This window comes from Pelmatolapia mariae, linkage group LG14 (assembly GCF_036321145.2).
Source record: "Pelmatolapia mariae isolate MD_Pm_ZW linkage group LG14, Pm_UMD_F_2, whole genome shotgun sequence".
Classification (NCBI taxonomy): Eukaryota; Metazoa; Chordata; class Actinopteri; order Cichliformes; family Cichlidae; genus Pelmatolapia; species Pelmatolapia mariae.
The window spans coordinates 31,544,862-31,564,028 of record NC_086239.1 but is presented as its reverse complement, the minus strand read 5'-3'; the positions used below and the strand labels follow the sequence as shown (position 1 = coordinate 31,564,028).

At 39.9% G+C, this 19,167-nt stretch overlaps 1 protein-coding gene across 2 annotated transcripts; it reads left to right on the top strand.

Annotated features, from left to right (window-relative positions):
* The first annotated feature begins 1,394 nt into the window (after window positions 1–1,394).
* On the top strand, window positions 1,395–19,163 carry LOC134640898 (tripartite motif-containing protein 3-like). 2 transcript variants are annotated; one of them, XM_063492969.1, is made up of 13 exons: window positions 1,395–1,544; window positions 10,219–10,391; window positions 10,889–11,129; window positions 11,325–11,476; window positions 11,599–11,779; window positions 11,879–12,608; window positions 12,802–12,905; window positions 12,979–13,146; window positions 13,253–13,421; window positions 13,983–14,042; window positions 14,270–14,340; window positions 16,393–16,533; window positions 16,624–19,163. In XM_063492969.1, exons 2-13 carry the CDS (start codon window positions 10,246–10,248, stop codon window positions 16,774–16,776), a joined length of 2,316 nt encoding a protein of 771 aa, XP_063349039.1. In that variant the 5' UTR covers window positions 1,395–1,544; window positions 10,219–10,245; the 3' UTR covers window positions 16,777–19,163. The 2 variants fall into 2 exon arrangements, with proteins under 2 accessions (XP_063349039.1, XP_063349040.1); XM_063492970.1 differs by lacking the exon at window positions 13,983–14,042.
* Window positions 19,164–19,167: the final 4 nt, after the last annotated feature.

Genomic DNA, 19,167 nt, shown 5'->3' with positions numbered 1-19,167 from the left:
CAGCTATTGACTGTAAATGATTTCCATCATCATTTTCATGAAAAACAATCTTTATTTAAACTTCTTATGCTGAACAGTGAAAAGGTCATAAAAACAGTGTCTGATGTGAAGAGCGGATGCACGGATAGATCTCTATTTATTATGCATTGAACCTGCTTTAAAGTTCTAGTGCAATAATGGCTGTGTGATGGCTGGCTGCCTTGTTATTGTTGTTTTCATTGTTACATCATCCCTTCAAAGGGGAAGTCATGCTGTTTATCATTTGACAGCATAATATTGACCTAGATTTCTCTTACTAAGTCAGTCATAAACAAATAAAAATACAGATCAGTTCAATTAAAATAAATTATTATTTATTTAAATGTTTGTAATAGATTACTTTAGGGTTGTGTTATTTTTTGTTGAATTATCTATTTTAAACCATGTTGAGAAAAGCACTGTCAGTGTTGTCAGTCTGACCTACATTATGTATATCTGTTATAGTCACTGCTGCTGCCAGACTGCTGCAGCCATCTTGACTCAACTGGAAGCAGTCTCCATGGCAACTCCACCTTGCAGAATAAAACCAAGAGACAATTGTTTGCCCCTCACCCCCAAGCCCCACCCCCAACAAACTCCTTATAGCCTGCAACACAACAGCCACCTAACACTGACGGCCTCCAGCATTTTATTATACAGTGACATCATTTTGTATTCAAAATTCTCAACCTGCATGAACACATACTCTCATTTCAAATAAGCCCCCAAAGTGAAAGCTGTTGAATTCACTAGGAAAAAGCCCGAGTCTTTCTTTGTTCTCAAAAGCCTCTTCTAAGTGAAAACACACAGCATATCCCATTACATATTCCATTCTATACCACCACCTGGCCTCTAGAGTACTGTATTACTAAAACTAGCAGAACTCCTATTATTAAATGAACACACCTATCCCCTTCCATTCTCTAAAAAACAAGCAAACAAAAAACCCCCATCAGCTTTCGGGCAGCATACTCTTTATAATAATTAACATTTTACCTGTTTAGCGATTTTTACAAAAGTCTCTGGAAGAAAGGTTTAGGGAAATGTAATATAATTAAATCACTATATTGCCGTCAGTTTTGTGCTTTTTCGTTTTACTCTGATCATTTTTGTGTTTACATCCCCAAAATTCAAAGGGTAAAGAAATAAACGTTGCGCTTTTAAAGGAAATGGGTGGTACCCAAGGAAGCCAAACCCCTTTGCAGTAGTCAGATTTATCCCTCAGTCAGTTCTCGAGATTTTCCACGTCTTTTGCATATCCCCTGCCTCCTCCATATGCTATTGGGTTCTTTAACTCCTCCCATTAGTCCTCTGACCAATGCTGCGCATAAACCACTCCCCTAATCTCCTCCTTTCCCTTGTCCTCTTCCTTACTGTCCCCTTCTTCTCCCAGACAGACCCTGCCCTTTCCTTTCTGTCGCCCTGTCTGTGGATTCTGTATTGGAGAGGTTTGGGACACTGACAATGGGAAGCTTTCTTTACGGCCTGCAATGCTGACACTCCTGTTCCTCCTGTTGGGAATTTATGTGAGTACAATGTAACCATTCACTTCTTTTTTATGGTGTCGAATTTCTGCTTTCTCATCTTGCTTGTTCCGTTATCCGGAGTCCTCAGAGATACAATGACTGGGCTATAAGCAGATGAATAATTGATTACTTCATCCCAGCAGCATCTGTGCACGGATAAATCATATCAGAGGGGGCTGTACTTTAAAAAAACAAAACAAAAAAACCCCCATAATGTCCCCCTCTTTTGTGCTTTTTTTTTAAATTGCAACAATCAACCAACTTAAAGTCAACACAATTAATTCCAGCACCGTTTAAGACAAACTGTTGCACAGAAATTCACCATTGCTCTGATTTTTTTAAAGCATTTTTTTCATTGCTTCCTCTTTCAGCCCACACACTTCTCCATTTTAGCTCCTAGCTGGCTGCCGGCTGGCTGCCGGCTCAGTAGCAGGTGGGCATCTCTGCTGCAGTCTGAGGGCTGGGCTCTTTAAATCAAGCATACATGCTCGTTTGTTAGAGGATTAGTGATCTTCCGTTGGTTTTTCTCACCTGAATATGTATGGAGTGTGCTGCTGAGAAGTTTTGTGAGCCACATGTGAATCGACATGTTGTTTTCTTGTGCCACTCTGTGGCTCCTTGTGTTGCACTGTACTGCAGCAACAGCAGCAGGCAATGCATCATTTTTGAAGACATTTTTTTTTTTAGTCTTCAGGCCTAGACTGTGAGCAGATGATCCAGTGGTTTTGGTATTGATTGTCTTTGTTCTGAAAGGCTCGTTTTATATTTCTCATTTTAGGGTAAAAGTATCTCAAAAGTTTAATTTTTAAAATGAGTGCAGGTGATAGAGATGTTTGGCTGGTTTTGCTCTGTTGGCTGCTTGCACTGGGTCACAGGGAGGGTGCAGACGGTGCAGGATGCTGCGCCAGAGGGCAGATTGTTAGCAGAGCTTAGAGAGTCAAATTATATCTGTGTTCTTAAGGTATACAGGACAGGGAACATGTGCAAGAGAACCAGGGGACCAACAAGGGCGTTGTGTGGGGTATACAGTACTACTCTGCAAATATTGAGCAACAGAGATTAAACTGTAGCTTAGAAGTGACCAGAAACAGCAACAGCCTTTGAATACTAATTCGATCAAAAGCAGACATGTAGCATAGCACTTATCTGTTAACAAAATCAGCCCCCAGTGCACCAACACAAATGAGAGGATAGGGAACTTGATAAATATATTATAAAAAGATAGATTGCAGCATAATTAGATTTTTTTGATGTTTCATATTCAGTGATTTATTGACCTGCTTTCCATATTATTATATCAGTATTTAAATGAGACCCATGGCAGTGAGTCAGTTCTCCTGGGTTTATTTTTCCTAATTTGTGCAACAACATCAAATGGAAAAGATCTAATATAATATAATGCAATATCTGTTTATCTGGCTCCACTGTTAATTGCTAATCAGTGTATAATTAACCTGATTTAATATCATACACAAGTTGGATCGTTCGCCCTTTCTAATCTTTCCTAGTTGTCATCATGAGGTTTGTTGAAACCCCAATTCAGAATAAATAGATTACTGTAGGTAATAACTATAATAATTATAATTATGGTTTATAGCTCTAGCCAATTAGAAAGCACAGAGTTATTTTGGAGTTTAGGACAAAATATTTGAAGTTTTAATCTCCATGAAAATGATTGTGCATATTTTGTGTTATTAATTTATTGGATCAGATTATTGCTCACTGATCAACAGAAGAATGACTGTAGATGAGTCAGAGTTTTGACTTGAGTCTAATTGTCAGCTGGTGTCCCTGGTCAGTTCCTGAAACGGCAATCTAAAATTAGAATATAATGACTTATCACAGCCGGTGCATGCTGATAGTACACAGGCTACAGATGACCATCAACCAGTACAGGCACATCCACCAAACTACCAATACAACAACCACAATGAGGTAGACTACATACAAAACAAAAGAAGGTAAAATGCTTGTGATTGGATCCTCTAATTCTGTACTTACGTTTGATCAGTCGGTCCTCCTTTGAATACCACTTTTATTTTTTTTATTTCTGTTTAGTGGTTTATGAGGCATCGTCAGCCTTTCATAAGACATCATCAAGAGGGATGCAGTCACATCAAGATTACTCGCTATAGATAATAAATATTAGATGAGACTTTCTGAAGCAGCAGAGTGGTTTGTTTCAACTAAAAAAATAATCAATATTTTCTGGAAAATACCTTTACCAGTGGACATCTTTAAACCTTCAGCTACTGAACTAAAGTGCTGTTGTTTCTTTTCTTGAACAACAGTGCAAAGTTCAGAGATGAACAAAATTTATAGATTACAGACTGAGGCATTCACCCTGTAAACATGTGACAGCACAAAATAGTTAAGTCAATAAAAGTAAATATAGCACAATAAAGTCACAGTTTTTTTCTTTACCTATTATAATAACATAGCAGCTGAGCACTGGTACTGTTCATTTTATCAAACCAACATTTGTGCTGCTCGGCAAACTGCCAAGCCAAAATCGCATTCAGTTTCTTAAATATTCTGAACATGAACTACATTTTCTTAACAAAGAGTAACCCCACTAATGCTTCACAGTGTCTGTGTATCTGCAAAGTACAGCGTGTATGAGACCGTATTTGAACTACTGAGTCATAGTATGAGACATCTCAGTCCTCTTACTGCAGGTGAATAAGCATTGCAGGCACCGCTTGTGCGCCGATCTACCTTTTGTTAAATCTGCAGTGCATGTTGTGCCTGCAGACAGGCTGCCCTGCGTGCCGCATTGTCTTCTGACAATGTTTGGGAGTGTGGGCTCACAAGGCGAGACAAAAATCTGCTGTTGTCAGATCTTATCAATCTAAACACAAAACAAAATGATGAAAAACTGCCACAGTGTTAGTTTTTAGTAGTTCAGTGTCTAATTGCAATCAGTAAGTGTCTATGCTAGGCCATTATTAGGCATGCAAATGTGTTCCACTCTTATGCTGAGTGTATCATTCTCAATAGCCTTACATATAATATACAGACACTATTTTTCTTTTATGTAAAGCCCAGCGTTCCATGCTGTGACTGTTCTGTCAGAGATTGATGCATCGAGACAGAGTTCTTCATCTGATGGAGTGTAAGGGGGGTGGAGTGGGGGGGCGTATTAGTCTTGAGAAGTTTGTGTGAAAAATGATTGATGAGTCATCACGGAGCCGGCATCTTTTCTGTCCCTAAAAACACAAAATAGACCCTGCGCTTAGATCCAGCTGCCTGAATGTCTCATTCTTAGGTCCACATTAACTTTGGTGTTGTAAAGGGTGTAATTGCTCCACATTGTGTCCTGTGTTCACCTGAAAGTGCTACAAATTGAGACAATGATCACAAATGTCTTATGTTATTAACAAAACGCACAGTCACGAATGCTTCTGAACAAAGTTACAAACAATGAGACATTCGCTGTGATGTAGACAATAGTTTAGATGCTTTGTGATTATGTAATTTATGCTGTGTCTCTGGAGCATATGCTTTTCTCACTTCTACTCTTACTTGTCTTTTCTCTCTTTATATCTGAGTCAAGCATACAGATATTCCTTTGTAACGGTCTACCCTGTTCCTCATAACCCAGAAAAATCTTTCAACAATGTGTTGAGTTTATTCAAAATTACATTTTGGGTAATTCTGCCCAGCCTGTGAACAATTACTGTGTGTTGGCACATGAGGAAGGACACAACAGATGTAGCAGAAAACATAAACTACAGTCTATATTTAAACCCAATCTGGAGAGCACATCACTGAGGGCCAACACTTCTCTCTTCAGGTCAGTGAGGCTTTCACCAGTGTTTGCTGGTCTAGTACATAAACAACTGCTGAAGACTCCTCTCTGCTGTGTCTCTTAAAACTGATATCACAAGATGGTAACACGGAGACAAAGTCTGTTTTCCAAGAGATGCTGTATGCAATTGTAGTTCAATAATACTGAGCTGGCTAAGATAGTAATGCTTAAAATAGATTTGAAATATTGGATACCATTGGAGAAAAAGATACTTGTCTGTTACTCAAATAAGGAAAGAGGAAGGGAAGAGGCAAATACTTTATATGGCCACTGAAGCACAAACATCCTGGAATCCTGAATAGTCACTGTTAAGGAATGGTATTAACAATCTGTAAATTACAGCCTTCTTAAAGGGCCAGTTTCTGATTTCTCATTATGTAGATTGTAGGAAAAATTTGATTTGAACATCAGTCTTTCATTTTGTTTATCATGAAAGTATCATTAATGGGATCTATGCTCTTATTTGCTCTTATATTCTTTATCCTACATATACTGTTAAAATGGTGCATGGTCATATTAAATATGGCCAAAACTTCAGATATTATTTATGTATAAGAAATAACTATCGCCCAAAAGCTCCATGCTGCTCTAAATGCTCAGAAGTTCAGAAAGGTTTTCTTCTACTTGGCTCATTATGATGTTAGTGGTGCCAGATATTTCTATGCAGTCATCTCAGACACACAGCTGAGGCTGTGAGTACAATAGCCCCACCCATCTGCTGTCTAAACCTTCTGTTTGGGAGGGGCAGCCAATCAGAATAATTGATTGATCGGTTGGAGAGGTGAGGGGCTGTACCAAGGTACAGTATGGTTAGCATACCCAGTCCAAGCATTTGGTCATGTGACAGTTCCATTTTATTGGGCCAAATTCATTGGCTTATCATCTCCTGTATAAAAGAGTTTTTTTTGTTTAACTGTGTCTCTCTTAGTCTGCATAGTCCAGAGATATTTGAATGAAACTTCTCCACCAAATACTTTTTCTAAGTTAACAACAGTTAAATGAATAAATTTCAGCCTGTTTGTAATGAATGACCGACTTTATGATCCGTTCATTTCTTTAATCAAAAGTCTTATTCAGTGTTGCACGAAGGCTGGAGCACATCCAGCTGTAACCAGGTGAGAGGCAGGGGTACACCCTGAGTACGTCACCAGTCTACCACAAGGCAATAGTTCACAATTCATTTGGAATCTTGATTTAACTTAACGAGTATATATTTGGATTGTCGGAAATGGAGTACCTTGAGGAAATGCTTGTAAGCACACGTGGAACAGGCAGACTCAACAGAGAAAGGCCTCGGGCATGTTTGAAACAAGAATTTTCTGCTGTTGGGAGGTAACGGTGCTAATCACTTCACCACAGGGCCGCTCTGTACTTGAAAATGACATGTTGACATGCTGACACTGATAGTTTTATCCTGGAAGCAAGCTGATTCATAACCATTAACTGAAATTAGACAAGTAAAGTTTAATAACTTTGGGGGCTTGGGGTTATTTTGAGTTATTATTTTTAAGGACTTTAACTTGCTCTCCGTCTCATTGACTATAACCAAGAGATGACATTTTGCATTAAATGTAATAATAGTTGGTCACATAACTGTGGGTCAAAGAATTAGTCATGTATTCAGAATAACATTATATTTTCCTCTATAACTGGAATTTTCCGTCTCATAAAAAAGTTGAAATTGCTCTTTCCACCCATTAAGCAAAACATGCCTATTTATTCCAATTTATCGAGGAGCAAAAAGCCCTGGATTAGGAAGCATGTGTAATTATTTTTGTTGTCGTTGTTTCCGTTATAGAGGACAGCATAACCATAGTGATTTTTTTCTTTTTCTTTTTTTAAAAGCATCTACAGATATAAAAAGTAGCACTTCAATCGGTGGAGCAGTGAGAGGAGAGGAACCCTTACCTGCCCCACCGATTGAAATCTAAGCAGATTAAGCTGAGGGCAATGTTTTCTCTGAAGGCGAGCTCCTGTTGCTAAAATCCAATTAAATCATTCATATTACATGTGCCTGTTTTCAAGAGAAAGGTTTTGAGCATACACACTTACTTCAAGCATGGAATACAGCTGTATCATCTTCGGACAGCTAGTGACTAGCCTTCATTCTTTTATGTGCACATAAAGCATTTTCTTCAAAGCGAATTTGAAGTGACTGGTCATGATGGTGTCATCTGAATCTGTGAGACAGTAATCCAGATGGCAGACAGGACCTGACCCTGCAGGAGGAGATTAAGGCACTTAACAGTAATGCAGGGTGAGAGTGGCAAGTGACGTTTTGCAGTGAAACGGCTGACTTTGCAAACATTCGCACCGTGATTTTCTGCAGTAAAAAGAGAGGAAAGGGACTATTGACCTCATCTGTATGAAGCGCTGACTGTGCACTTTTCATGACAAAGCCTTGTGATTGCTGTTTAATCACATGCTTCCTCAAACATTAGAGTAAACTGCAGATTGAAGTCTTTAGTCTGTATTTAATTAAATATATTACTATTTATGTTGTACATTAGGTATTCTCTAAATTCACACAGGGAAAGAAGGTTTTTAATGAAAGATCTGTCTGTGGTGAGGCGAGTGGGAGTAACTGAGCCGAGGAGGGCTGCTTGAAGAGCAGACAGACAGGCAGGGAGAAGGGAAGGTGGGGGAGACTGTTGCAATCCTAAAGACAGCGGCCAGTCTGTCGAGAAGGGAGGAGCCTAGAGGTCTTGGCTCATCATACTTCCTCCTGATGTCACCGTTCAGCTGCTGCAATTCAGAGTCTATGTAAAGGGAGGACAGCCCAGGGAGGGGAGGGCTTTTTAGGGGAGACAAGGGAAGGGGAGGCATAGAGTTTTTTGGGAAGGGCTTGTTGTGAATGGGCTTGGCAGACCTCCTTAGTCAGTAGGCCTTCTAATCACTTGGGAAGAAACAACAATAGAGTCTGCGTGCTTGAGAAAATTCCCATCTGTCTGTGGCTGGGCTCAGGCATACTGATGTCATGAGTGCATTTATGTGGCCGAGAGAGAAAAAGAAAAATGACAGGATAATAAAAAAAAGGGTAGGAGAATGAGGGAGGGGAAGAGATGTGGGGCGCTGAGCTGTGAGCAGAGCTGAAATGCCATTGTTATTGCTCGCTGCTCTGTGTTGAAAAAAGGGACAGCTGCCGCTGAGGCCTGCTTGCTCATGTGAGGCAGAGAGCCCAGCTCACCGTGAATTTTTCCCCATCTCCCCTCAGACAGAGAGACAGGTGGTTCCTGAACTCAGCCTGCTAAGAGTCAAGGGAAGGAACTAGAAGGAATTTGGGGAGTGGCATTTCAAAGCTTCCTCTTTCCTCTCGTTTCTCTCAAAGAAAAGGGGCCTAGTTATATTTTTAAGGCATCAGCTGAAAGACAAAGTGTTGTTTGGTGAGACATGTTATAGTGACGCAACAAGGAAACTGATAGTAAGCTCAAATAGAGTGAATCCTTCTTTTGTCCGGTCTGTGTGCATTGTTTTAAACTGCAATGAGCAGGATGTTTTTACGCTCATAAACACGATCAAGAATTTAAAAAAATATTATACATTGTCAGTTACTCAGAATATGACATCTTGCATCAATGATGGTGTACTACATTCACACATGGCAGTGACTCCTTGCTTATTTCACCTTTTACATATTTTGAACTGTAATCAGGTTTAAAATGACGGCTCAGGGTCAACTGTCAGGTTTCCCCGGCTCAAAGGTTCACTTTGATTAATAGCACCATAGCAGTTAACCTTCTCATATAAGTATCAGATAGCTGTTTTAAGCTTTCTTGGGCATTAATGAAGCTATTGGGTATCCTAACTGTTCATGATCCTACATAACAAGAACATATCTTGCTAGTGTTACAAAGAAAATTGAAAGAAAAAGCAACAGAAAATAAATTAATTGCCTTTGAGTTCTTTTCCCATGTAATTTGACATCTCAGTAGTCGTCACAGAACTGACTTTGTCAGGGGATAAATTCAGTTAATCTGTAATGAATTTTTTGAGCTTTAATTCAAGACGTACAATGCAGTGTCAAGGTTATTAGTGGATGGTGCATTACAGAAAATTATAAGGAGCCTAGAGTGTCAGTTACCTGACTGAAGGTGTTTTGCAGGACAGGAACTATAGAGGAAAAAACTGAAAACAATAGGGCTCTTTACAGTGTTAGCCAAACCAAATGACAAAACACACCAATCCTCCCGCTGGAATTTTATTATCATATGAGTCACTCACTTTTGTAAGCGGTGTTTATTGACCAGCTTGTCTGTGTTTTTGGACTCCATGTAATCCTTTATGTGCTTATGTACACTATGACAGATGTACGGCACAACATTGGCATGCTAAGTTAATCCCTGCTTGACCCAGTGGTATAATTTCATGTAACAGCAACTCTGCCATCTGAACTGCAAGCCAGCAGGCATCTACTCATCTAGGAGTCATATTAAATAACAAAAGTGACACAGTACACCGAAAAATATCACCAAGAGTAAAACATAAGTATTAGTATCATGTTTCGATAGGCTTATACTGTGTATAACTTCTAACACTATTGCTGACAGCATAATTGTCTCCGCTAAGAGTTCTACCCTGCGGTTTTAATCACATGTATACGTTTCTTTCCACTGTGTGAACTCAATTGGGGTTTTCACACAGTTAAACAGCCTCTGGTGAAGGAACTCATACTACTGACATAGTTTGATAAGCGAGACCATAAATTGCTCGCGGATACAGGATTTAGATGAGGTTTTATTGTGTTAGCGGGACTATGAGTCATTTCTTCCTTTGCTCAAGCAAGTACACCCTGTTCACCCTGCCTGACTGTTTCCTCAAGGCTTTCTTGACCTTTCTTCTCTTTCTTTCACCTTGTTTGCACAGGTTAAGTGTTCCCAGTGTCCCCTTTGAATGTCTGTCATTATGGCGAAGCGTGAGACTGGCAGCACCAGCCCTGTGGTGAGGCAGATAGACAAGCAGTTCCTGGTCTGCAGCATCTGTTTGGACCATTATCACAACCCAAAGGTGCTACCCTGCCTGCACACCTTCTGTGAGAAGTAAGCTATGAATCACTTAGCTTTACAAGGTGATCGACACCAGGAGATCAAAATGACAGTAAAGAGATAAGCAGACATAAAACATTTAGAAGCAAAATAAAAAGATGAGTCAGCGTTTGGCTATTATAGGATGCAGCGTGCTAGATTTTAGTGTACTTTAATGTCTTTTTTAGCAATTTCTAAATTTGGTATCACAGCTCCTCGCTTAAGCGAGCTATTCTGTCATCATCATGGTTTCTGCATGACGTAAGTCACCAGCTACTCTAAGCTTGGTCACAAGAAAAGCACACAGCCTTTTTTTAGGGCACAGCTTTGGTAATAGCAAATACTGGTTTCCACAGCTGTGTTGCTACAGTAGTACTGTTTTTACATTGTTGTGCTTAGTAACCACTCAAATCACATTGTCCAGTCTTCTAATCAGGTCTCACCCTGAAATTGGTGCTTGACTGCAGCTTTATTCCTCTAACTGATTTCTTTAACATCTTATCTGATTGTAGATGTCTACAGAACTACATCCCTCCCCAGTCTTTGACACTATCCTGCCCAGTGTGCAGACAGACTTCTATCTTGCCAGAGAAGGGTGTGGCAGCCCTGCAGAACAACTTCTTCATCACAAACCTAATGGAGGTGTTACAACGAGACCCAGAGTGCAGCCAGCCTGAGGCGGGCAATGTTCTTGAGTCAGCCAACGCAGCTACAACCTGTCAGCCCCTTTCTTGCCCTAATCACGAGGGCAAGGTAAGCTTAAAAAACCCCAAAAAATGCTGATCAAAAATAGGTCAGAGCTATCAGACCTCATCTGCATGTTCATGACCAGGCTGCCAACTGTTATTGGATTAAAAAGAAATGCCTTCTGTATATATACATTTGAACTTCTGAGCAACCTTAACCTCAGAAATGTGACTTTACTTGCCTCAACTGCACCCTCTGCAGGTGATGGAGTTTTACTGCGAGTCATGTGAAACAGCCATGTGTCTGGAGTGTACAGAAGGAGAACACAGGGAACATGTGACGGTGCCTCTAAGGGATGTGCTCGAACAGCATAAGTCAGCCCTTAAAGGTCAGCTGGACACTGTTCGCAACAGGTACGATTTTTCACTGCTTTAACACATGATCTATTATGGGATTGCTTTTGGAAGACATTAGTAAAATTGGACGTGTAAAAGTATAAAGAGCTGTAATCTGCATTTATTTTTTGCTCTGACAGACTACCTCAGCTGACAGCTGCCATTGACCTTGTGAATGAGATCTCCAAGCAACTTACAGAAAGGAAAAATGACTCTGTGACAGAAATCAGTAATACTTTTGATGAGCTGGAGAAGGCCCTACACCAACGCAAGACTGCTCTCATTACTGAGGTGGAAAACATCTGCAGCACCAAGCAGAAGGTCAGCGATCTTATTCATTTTAAATTTGATGCATTTAAAAAAAAATCACGATATTTCACATTTTTGTACTAGCTCTGCTGACTGTCTCCGTCTTCTTAGGTGCTTCAAACTCAGCTTACCTCTTTGCTTCAGGGCAGAGAGAACATTCAGAGTAGCTGTAACTTCACAGAGCATGCCCTGAGCCATGGGAGCGCCACTGAAGTCCTTCTGGTCCAAAAACAAATGGGTGAGAGGGTGAGTGCTCTGGCAAGACACAGCTTTCCCGAGCATCCTCATGAAAACGGACATCTGGAATGCCAGGTGGAGACGGATGGATTGAGGCGCTCCATTCAGAATCTAGGAGTCCTGATCACAACGGGGGCTGTAGGCCATACCAGCGTTGCCACCGGTGAAGGTCTGCGACATGCACTAGTTGGCCAACACACCACTATCACAGTCACCACTAAAGACAAAGATGGAGAATTGGTGAAGACTGGTAATGCGGTTCTTAGGGCAGAGATCATCTCTGCGGATGGGGTGTGTACTGAAGCTGAGGTGGTGGACAACAAAAACGGCACCTATGAGGTTGGATACACCCTCCGCTCTGAGGGAGAATTCACCTTCTCTTTGCTGCTATATGAACAGCCTGTGAGGGGGAGTCCTTTCCGTTTGCGTGCTGTCAAACCGTCAGATGTCCTGCAGTCTCCAGACGACGTGAAGAGACGAGTGAAGTCCCCAAGCGGAGGAGGAGGTCATGTTCGCCAGAAGGCCGTGCGCAGGCCTTCCAGCATGTATAGCACCACCAAGAAAAAGGAAAATCCAATAGAGGATGAGCTGATATATAGAGTTGGTGAGTGAAAAACCATTATTTTGGATATTAATCGTACTGTTGACTGAGCTTACAATCTTCCATCCATGCATATTTTTATGCATCTGATGATGCTGTTAATTTAAGTTTAGTGGCACAAAATGGTGACTTATCCTTAAAAGTTTTTGTATATGCATAGTGTTAAAAACATGGTGATGTTTTGTTGATTTGACAGGAACAAGAGGGAGAGATAAAGGAGAATTCACCAATCTTCAAGGCATCTCGGCCTCCAGTAATGGTCGGATTGTGGTAGCAGATAGCAACAACCAGTGCATACAGGTCAGTGGCTAACCTTTAGCTTCAAAGAATTTATTTTTTGAATTGTTTAATAATTTCTTTTCTTTTTTTATAGGTTTTCTCTAACGACGGCCAGTTTAAGATGAGGTTTGGGGTAAGAGGTCGTTCACCAGGCCAGCTGCAGCGCCCCACAGGAGTCACAGTAGACATGAACGGGGACATAATAGTAGCTGACTATGACAACAGATGGATTAGCATCTTCTCCTCGGATGGCAAGTTCAAGGTTGGCATTCCAGTCAGTAAAAGAAATGTATATTTGTTTGTTTGTTTTTAAACCGCACGATTATAAAGTGAAGCTAGATTTTAAAACAAAACTTTGTTTGTAACAGAATAAGATTGGTGCTGGAAGATTAATGGGCCCCAAAGGTGTGGCTGTGGACAAGAATGGACACATTATCACGGTTGATAATAAGGCCTGCTGTGTCTTCATCTTCCAATCAAATGGGAAGTTGGTGACAAAGTTTGGCGCCAGAGGAACATCAGACAGACACTTTGCAGGTACTGAGTGATGTTAAATCAATAAATGGGATATTTTTATATATATATGATCATTTTATTAACAATGTGTCTTACAGAAAATGGCAGAGATGAACACTTAATCAAGTTTCATGTATCAGGGCATGTGGTTGGGCCAGATTTACAAAATTGATTTCTGTTTCACAGGAAAGTTGATTTGAACAGTGCTAGTGATCAGCATGTCTCTATGCACCCTTAATTTGTTTTAACTAATGAGTGCATGTATAGCTACTTGGTTAATTAGAGACATTAACACACAGTTAATGTTTTGGTTGTTGCACTGATTGTCCTAATTATAAATTATAAATTATACACCCTGTCATCATAGCACAGCAGGAGTCTGCAGTTCATGATGTACACTACTGCATGCCAAGTTTTGATGATTGTCCTTCCCTGTTGTTCAGATGTCGGGGGGGCGGGACTAATTTGCATGCTTTGCTGGAATCCCTCATTGATGCCGCTCCAGTTGTACAGCAATATTTAAGTTGAACTCACCCGTTCGTTCACTTTCATTTCTCACTTATAACTTTTCTTTTCTTTTAGAGAAAAGTGGTGCAAACATTGCACTGGATACAAAGATTAGTAAATCTGGCCCTGTTTTCAGTAAGTAATATATTCACTGTGAATGTGAGCTAAAAAAATGAATCTTTGTTCTCTTTTTCTACATGTTGGTGCTTCAGCCCTGTCATGTCTCAGCTCTGAGAGTTTCTCTGTGATTACTTGGTGTCTTGTTTTTGATGTCCAGAAATAGTATGCCGCTTCATCTCATACACCGTAAACGGACGGATGACTCATCTTTGCTGTTCCCTCCCTGTCTCCTCTGCTTTCAGGTCCTCACTTTGTGGCTGTAAATAACAAAAATGAGATTGTGGTAACGGACTTCCACAACCATTCAGTGAAGGTATGGCTTGTTGCAAGTATGTGCGAACATTATGTTTGAAAACCTGGGACTTCTTCCAGAAAGTGTGTTCAATAAACCTGAGTAGATTAGCTCTGAGATCAGCAAGTCTGAGTTTTCGGCTCCAGAGCAGCTGAGTTAAGGGTGTACATGAGTAGAAAAAGAAAACCATCATCAGTAGTGCTCCAGTACCCGGACTCACCATGGCAACGGGTAAATAAAGAGCAAAGCCTCCATTTTAATCCAGTAAACTGAAAAATATGAACATGCGTCAGTGCTGACCATGGTATTTATCTCAAATGGAAGGGCAGGAAAGAGTAACTTTAATCAGGTTGGTCTGCTCTGTCATCATCATAGGCAGACAAAAGTACATATTTTTTAAACTCTCTGTGGTCATCATTGTCCCAACTTGAATTTTCACTAGATAAATCTGTAATCCTGAATTTCAATTTGATTTTCAAATCTAATTATTCAGCCATAACCCAACAAGGGTAAAATATAAGTGAAAGAAACAAAAGATAACAGACAGATTACTCATGGACCGATGATATTAATTACCCAGATAGCAACAGACTCCAGGGCGGATCCGCCCTCAGGGCATTTCGATTAATTAAATAAAAGCTGTTTTTCCTACAGGTGATGACCATTTCATTGTCTGAATGATTATTTAGTAAAAACTGAATCTCCTAATGGAGTGTAAAAAGCTTAATTTTTCATACAGAGAGTTTCATTATTTCTGAGATTACTGGATAAAAAAGTTTAATGAGATTTATAGGAAAAACTCTTCTTTAAAATTCCCAGTTTAACCATTTATAATCTGATCTAATTTCAGCCTGCACTGATAGATGATGGCTTTTTTACAGTCATAGCAATGGTGTTTAGATGTTGCTGTTAATAGTAAAAGTTTAGTAATAGTTTCTGATATAATTGAAATGAATGTAAAGTTGTTGGGGTTTTTTTTTGTTTTTTGCAATTGCAAACAATTTTAAATTTAAATGTCTTAGCTTTTTTAAAAAATATATTAGGATGAGGTGTTTTAAATAAACAATGCAGATCATATTAGAAGAAATTAAGCTGTTGAACTGATTCAGATGCATGAGCTGGGAAATGACTGGAGCCAAACTGAGTCTGGGTCTCATCCTTATCCATTTTGGATCCGTCCCGCCGTGCAAGTGGACTCCAATATGGACACAGTTTGCTGATCTGTTACAGAGCATATGAATTTCAGACACTGTGCCTTTGACAGCATTTAATGACTGAACACATTTCTGAACATGAAACGCTCAGGACACAGGCTGTCTGTAGCTGCATTTAAAAACTCATGACTCAAAGGCCTAAATAAAATTATTTCAGCCTCATCTTCACTCAGATGTTCACATCCTCTAGAAGATCCAACTGTGACAGACATTTTCCACAGTGTGACCAATTACAGTGTGGGGAAAATGGCTGACAGTCTGACAGCTGCATTACTGTCTAGAGTCTGAGAGACAGAAAGATGGAGACTATAGATTTTAGTGTGAGCTGATTAAAAGTCTGAGTTGTAATCGCTGTCTCCATCCTTAACGGTTGACAAGGGAATGAATGAAAAAGTCTTTTTAACAACTGGTTGTTGTTAAGCTCAGTGTTCAAGTCCACTCTCTTTCTGGAGCCTAAAACCCAGACTTTCTCTTAATTCAGGTTTAACAAAGTCAGAGTTGTTAGCTAAACTCTCTTCCTACAATAGGACTTAAGTCACTTTAAGATACCAAAACTGAAGCAAACCTTTCCGATAGCCTCTTTATTTTGCAGGTTTTTTTAATCTTAAAATAGTGCTTGGCATTCTGATAAAGGCTGCATACCTGTTCCCCCCCATTGTTTTCAGCCGTGCACTTGGACCGATTTTAAAATCAATCAGTTTCAACAGAACAAGAAAAGGCAGGCAGACTCAGCCAAATATCACACAATCAGAACCCAAACACTGCTGTGCTTCACATGCTGTGAGGATGTGACTGGCATTTTTCTTTACTTGTCAGCATCATTCACCCATTTTCTTTTATGCTTAATCTTACCTGACAGGTGTACAATGCAGATGGGGAGTTCTTGTTTAAATTTGGCTCACACGGAGAGGGGAACGGCCAGTTTAATGCTCCAACGGGTGTGGCTGTGGATGCCAATGGAAATATCATCGTTGCTGATTGGGGAAACAGTCGGATCCAGGTTAGTTTGAGGAAATGAATAATTGGAACTGCGTTACACTTGCAGTAGTCACTCATCTAATCTGTCCTTCAATTCGCCATACCCATCCAGGTGTTTGACAGCTCAGGGTCTTTCCTCTCCTATATCAACACATCAGCGGACCCGCTTTATGGCCCCCAGGGCTTGGCTCTCACATCTGATGGCCACGTGGCGGTGGCAGACTCTGGGAACCACTGCTTCAAGGTCTACCGTTACCTACAGTAGATACCCGAGATAGCCATCTTAAACACCGCAAGCACTGACGACACAACCAATGTATTCCACAAGGTGCAATGATTTTTCCAGTACAGCCTTTTGTGTGTCGCCTCACCTTACCTTTATGATGTGAATTGACCATAGACAGCATAAAAGGTGGACGTCGCTACCATGACATCATCCATCTCATTTCAAAATACCAGATGTGATGAGGAGGGGTGGGTTAAAATCTGAAACTGCTTGCTCATTGGCTAATAACTTACAAGTGGTTAGCCAATGATTGGGATAATCATAGCACATTAATCCACAGATAATGACCCTTTTTGAAACATTGTATGACCAAGATTTACAAAATAGACTTAATTTTTTTTTCAGTGTGCACCAAAATGAGTGACTAAGTCATGAGGGAAGGGTTTACAGAGCCCAAGGCAGAAAGCCATTTTCCCATAAACTTCAAAGTCTTTTTGCACCGTCATCTATTGCATTCTGATGGCCTTGAGGTAGAATGCTCTATTAAGCTGCTGCTTGCACTGGCTTCATTTTTGCTATCCTGGAAACTACGTCCATGTTTTATCCTGTCTGTGGAACTGACGGTTAACTTTAAAATTGAGTGACGTAGCGTACCTCGGAACAAGCGATGACTTGAAGCTATGGACTGGTTTTTGAAAATCTACAAATACTGACGTGGATGGTATTCTTAAACAACACTTTCTGTGAGAGCTGACAGGGTAGGAGATTGTTGGAACTATTTAATCAGCCATAACTCGTCCAGATGCATGAAACTTTACTTTATCTTGATACCTAGACAACAACACAGTGCACCCATTAGTTGCTTTCTCATGAACTAGTTAATGCTTACAGTGAAATAAACAGCGCTATGCTTCTCCAGCAATGAAATGTAAAACTTCTCATTTACTGACATCTCACATAAGTGTCACCACCATCTGTGCATTGATTTGCTGTATGTACTGTATATACATGAATGTATATTGTGTATATTAGATCACTCCCTATGTATGTGCTATGATTTTTTTTTTTTTTGAAACACTCAGCCTTGTGGCAGTCCAGATCACAGGAGTCAAGGATTCCCGGATTTTAAACATGTGTATGGCAGCTGTTAAAGAGTGTGCTTTCAAACATACCCAGCACATGCTTAAATGAAGAATCGTCATATTTATTGCTATTGTAAGCAGCACAATGATCGTTTTTGTTATTATTTGTTATCTTGAAGGGGAAAAACAATGTAAAATGCTAATTTATTTTATTTTATACTAGCTCAGCATTTGCAAATTATTTTTCTAAATATTTTTTCTTTCTTTCAAGCTTCACACTTTCTCCCTTTCCCCAAATTAACCCCCTTAAAGCAGAATTCAGTATCCACCCGCATCTGGGAAATGTAGATCAGTGTTTGTGCACTTGGGCAGCTCTTTTCCAAAGCTACTACCCTATCTGGTTTTTATTTACAATAACAACAAAAAATATCTGTATTTAGGTTTCTGTGTTTAGGATTTTGGGTTCATAGAAGCACTGGCTTGCCTTTAACAATTCAATAGCTTTTATTCAAGTGCTACCACCTGGATAGAAATAATACATATATCTCAGGAAATCCATCCAAATTTCACAATATCAGTGGAAGAATATTAAATAGTTTTTTTTTTAAATTTCACAAACTCATAGACATAATAGTGGGACAGGCACATTGAGAGCTTTGCGAGAAAACTGTTAATTTGTGCAAATTTAATCTGAATCCAAGGTCATAGCTTATTGGGACGGAAGATGAATTCTGTTTTATTGTGTTTGTTGCTTTGTGGTTTTCATATTAGAAACTGTTACAGATGTATTACCAGAAATGACCGTTTATGAGAGGACATTGACTAGCAAGCACATTCACGCTTAAGAGTACACTATTTGTGATACTGTTCTAAGCTTTCTGTCAAATCTGAGTCTCTGCCTGGCTTCCATCATGCCATGTCTCTAAATGAAGGACTCATTTGTTCATTCTATGTAATGTCAAACAAAAACACGGTGCCACAACAGAAGAAAGACCGGGTGCAGCCAAGACAGACTCCCAGTCTGACTCAATTAATCACACTACTATGCTCAACACCCAGACACTTCCATAACCTTTCAGTGTGGAGCTTTTCTGAGCTGCAGGATATGACTCAAATTCTACCAGTTAAGTCAGCTAGGAAGCTGTGGTTTTCATGCACCTCGACTCGTTGCCAAACAAGAGCGAAGACATGCTCATCTTTTTGAGATGTGTCTAAAGCATTTTATCCAACCCAGTCTTGTTTTCTCTATGAATATGCACTGGTAATAAAAGCACATGATTTACTGAGCTGCTGTGTATGTGTGTGACTAACATTTATGTTTGTTTGCTCTGCAGGGAATTTTTTTTCT

Excerpts from the sequence above, each read along its gene's own strand:
- LOC134640898 (XM_063492969.1), top strand. The coding sequence starts at position 10,246 with ATGTCTGTCATTATGGCGAAGCGTGAGACTGGCAGCACCAGCCCTGTG. Across the intron at positions 11,477-11,598 it reads CTGGACACTGTTCGCAACAG|ACTACCTCAGCTGACAGCTG; the intron begins GTACGATTTTTC and ends TTGCTCTGACAG. Across the intron at positions 14,341-16,392 it reads TCCACAACCATTCAGTGAAG|GTGTACAATGCAGATGGGGA; the intron begins GTATGGCTTGTT and ends CTTACCTGACAG.